The sequence below is a fragment of the Pundamilia nyererei genome, unplaced genomic scaffold (assembly GCF_000239375.1).
Source record: "Pundamilia nyererei isolate P.nyererei 1_Seehausen unplaced genomic scaffold, PunNye1.0 scaffold00103, whole genome shotgun sequence".
Taxonomy (NCBI): Eukaryota; Metazoa; Chordata; class Actinopteri; order Cichliformes; family Cichlidae; genus Pundamilia; species Pundamilia nyererei.
The window spans coordinates 48,292-50,587 of NW_005187504.1; the positions used below are offsets into that span (position 1 = coordinate 48,292).

General features: G+C 38.5%; 1 protein-coding gene across 1 annotated transcript in view; it reads right to left on the reverse strand.

Moving 5' to 3' along the window:
• Window positions 1–607: 607 nt before the first annotated feature.
• The window catches only part of LOC102204021 (vasoactive intestinal polypeptide receptor 2), a 66,582-nt gene continuing 64,893 nt past the window's right edge, over window positions 608–2,296 (reverse strand). Inside the window, exon 13 of the mRNA XM_005740729.1 lies at window positions 608–2,095. Coding sequence (XP_005740786.1) covers window positions 1,925–2,095 — 171 coding nt within the window. The 3' untranslated portion in view covers window positions 608–1,924. The remainder of the gene's footprint in view (window positions 2,096–2,296) is intronic.

Sequence of the window (2,296 nt, forward strand, 5' to 3'; positions counted from 1 at the left end):
AACACGCCATCTTGTTAATTAAATGACATCTTTAAAGTGCTCGTCTGTGTTGTGTCTTTAGAACAGGTCACCGAGCACTGTGCCAAAAGCATCAGAGCATGGATGAAGAGTTTGGAGCATGCTCAGGAATTCTCAGTGACAGCAGTTTGTTGACTGTGCATCAAAAATAAAAATGTTTTGGAGAACAGTTTGGATTAAAATTGGTACAAAACAACCCTGTGTTTACCAGTGGTTTTGTTTTGTTTTTAACCATAAGCCCAGAAACACTGAGCTCATGTGCTGACCTGGGTCAAAATGCATTTTCGACTTATTCTTACCAGTAATTTTAAGTATCAAATGGGTGGGTGTGGCCACTGTGGACCAGTAAATGATTCACTGAAGTGACAAGTTGTCACCTTTCCCTGTATATTTGTAAAAAACCAATCATTAAAACTGACCTTTATGTGAAATGGTTTGAAAAAACTAGGAGAAGCTTATTAAAAGAACAGCCAGAGATACTATAAGTAAAACCTAATGTTTAAAAAAATATTTACAAATCAATTTTTTACAACTCGATTTTTTATTTTTTTTTAATTTACATAACCAAGTTTTTCTATTTAAATGATAATAAATGTACTACCCATGGTCTCCAAAACGGATAACATATGCCCAAATTTGGGTTTGGAGACAGCTGTGGTAAAAAGGCAACAACAATGACTTGGTACTGGAAGCAAATGCTGTGTTAAAGTTGGGTTTGGACACCAGCATTTCTCACAGATTTTTGGAAATATTCCCATGAGGACCCAGTATGCAAACACAACAGCAACTGACAGGAGGGTGGCGAAACACAAGAGGCTTTAATCAGGAATTTGATAACTTAAGGTGCTTTACAGAGTGACAGCCAGCCAGGAGCACCAAACAACAGGAGAACATTTGGAGGCTAAGAGTCTGTTTTTCTAAGACAAACACCATGGAGAGGGAACAGATGGACTCAATCAAGACAATAATGAGAATAGGAAATTAAAAAAGATTAAACTGAAACAGGGTGAGGAACAAACTCACACAGACACCTGTGATAAGGCTGGGAGAACACAGGAGGCACATAGAAAAGGATTTAATGACAGGACTGCCATTTTGCTGCGTTATTGCATACAGGATGCACGTTCTGGAAACTAAATCCTGACACGGCTACCATGAATTTTAGGTCAGTATCAAACAAAAAAGTATTGCAAGGTTTCCCATAGCCAATCTATTATATTTTACAGCATGGCTCCAAAATGACAGCTGGTAAGACTGCAGTACAGTATTACCAGCGGTGTTAAATCGCACAGCAGGCAGCAGTTATATAAAGATTTGTATACTGAAACAATCACCTGTTTTCCTTTCTGTTAAAGACGGCAAAAATGGTTCTGTTTTTTTGGGGGGGGTTTTTTGCACTTTTTGCAAGTGCCAATTTAAAGTCTGCAGCACCTAGATCCTGCTGTTTCTATTACACGTATGTTTGTTCAAAAATATAGATTTCAATGCATGCAACATTCAAGTATATACATTTTATATCTCATCTGTGCACAAAGCTCCAGGTAAAACAGTATAAGGACGTTGCACATGTTTTTCTCTGCTCACGCAGCAGACATCATAGCATAAAGACTGCAAAAAAAAAAAAAAAGGCTCTTAGCAGCAAACACAGTAAACCTCACTGGACAGATCTGAAAAGTTTTTGATCCACTAATGAGAAACTTGAAGGCTTGCAGAGATTTGTAAAGCTAAAACCAAAATCTGCACTACAATGATGTGCAGGTCCCACCCTTGTGGTACTTCATCTCAAAGTACTACTTTTTTTGTATTTTCCTAATAACTTTGTAAAACTATTGGACCCAGGTCAATCTTAAGACTGCATTTTTTTGTGTTTTTGTATGTTTGTTTGTGTGTCAAAGACCTCGTGTTCTCACAGCACCGAGGTCTCTGTCTGCAGAATGGACTGGGTTCTGGAGTTGTTGTGAAACTGCACCATGTGCTGTGAACCGTTTCTGGAGGCGAAGGTGTTGTTGTGGCGATTCCTGCTCAGACGACAGTTCAGACACATGCTCCGCCATTTTCTTTTTAGCTCACCTTGAACCTTCAGGAACAGGTAAAATAAAAATTTTTAAATCACTTGGATCAACTAAACACCAATATAGCTAAAAAACTTGATCCAGTTAGGATTTCAATGCATCCCATCTGCTACTTCTGGGGGATACTAAAAAATGGGATACACAGCCTTTATGTATTTGTGTGTGTGTGTGTGTGTGTGTGTGTGTGTGTGTGTGTGTGTGTGTGT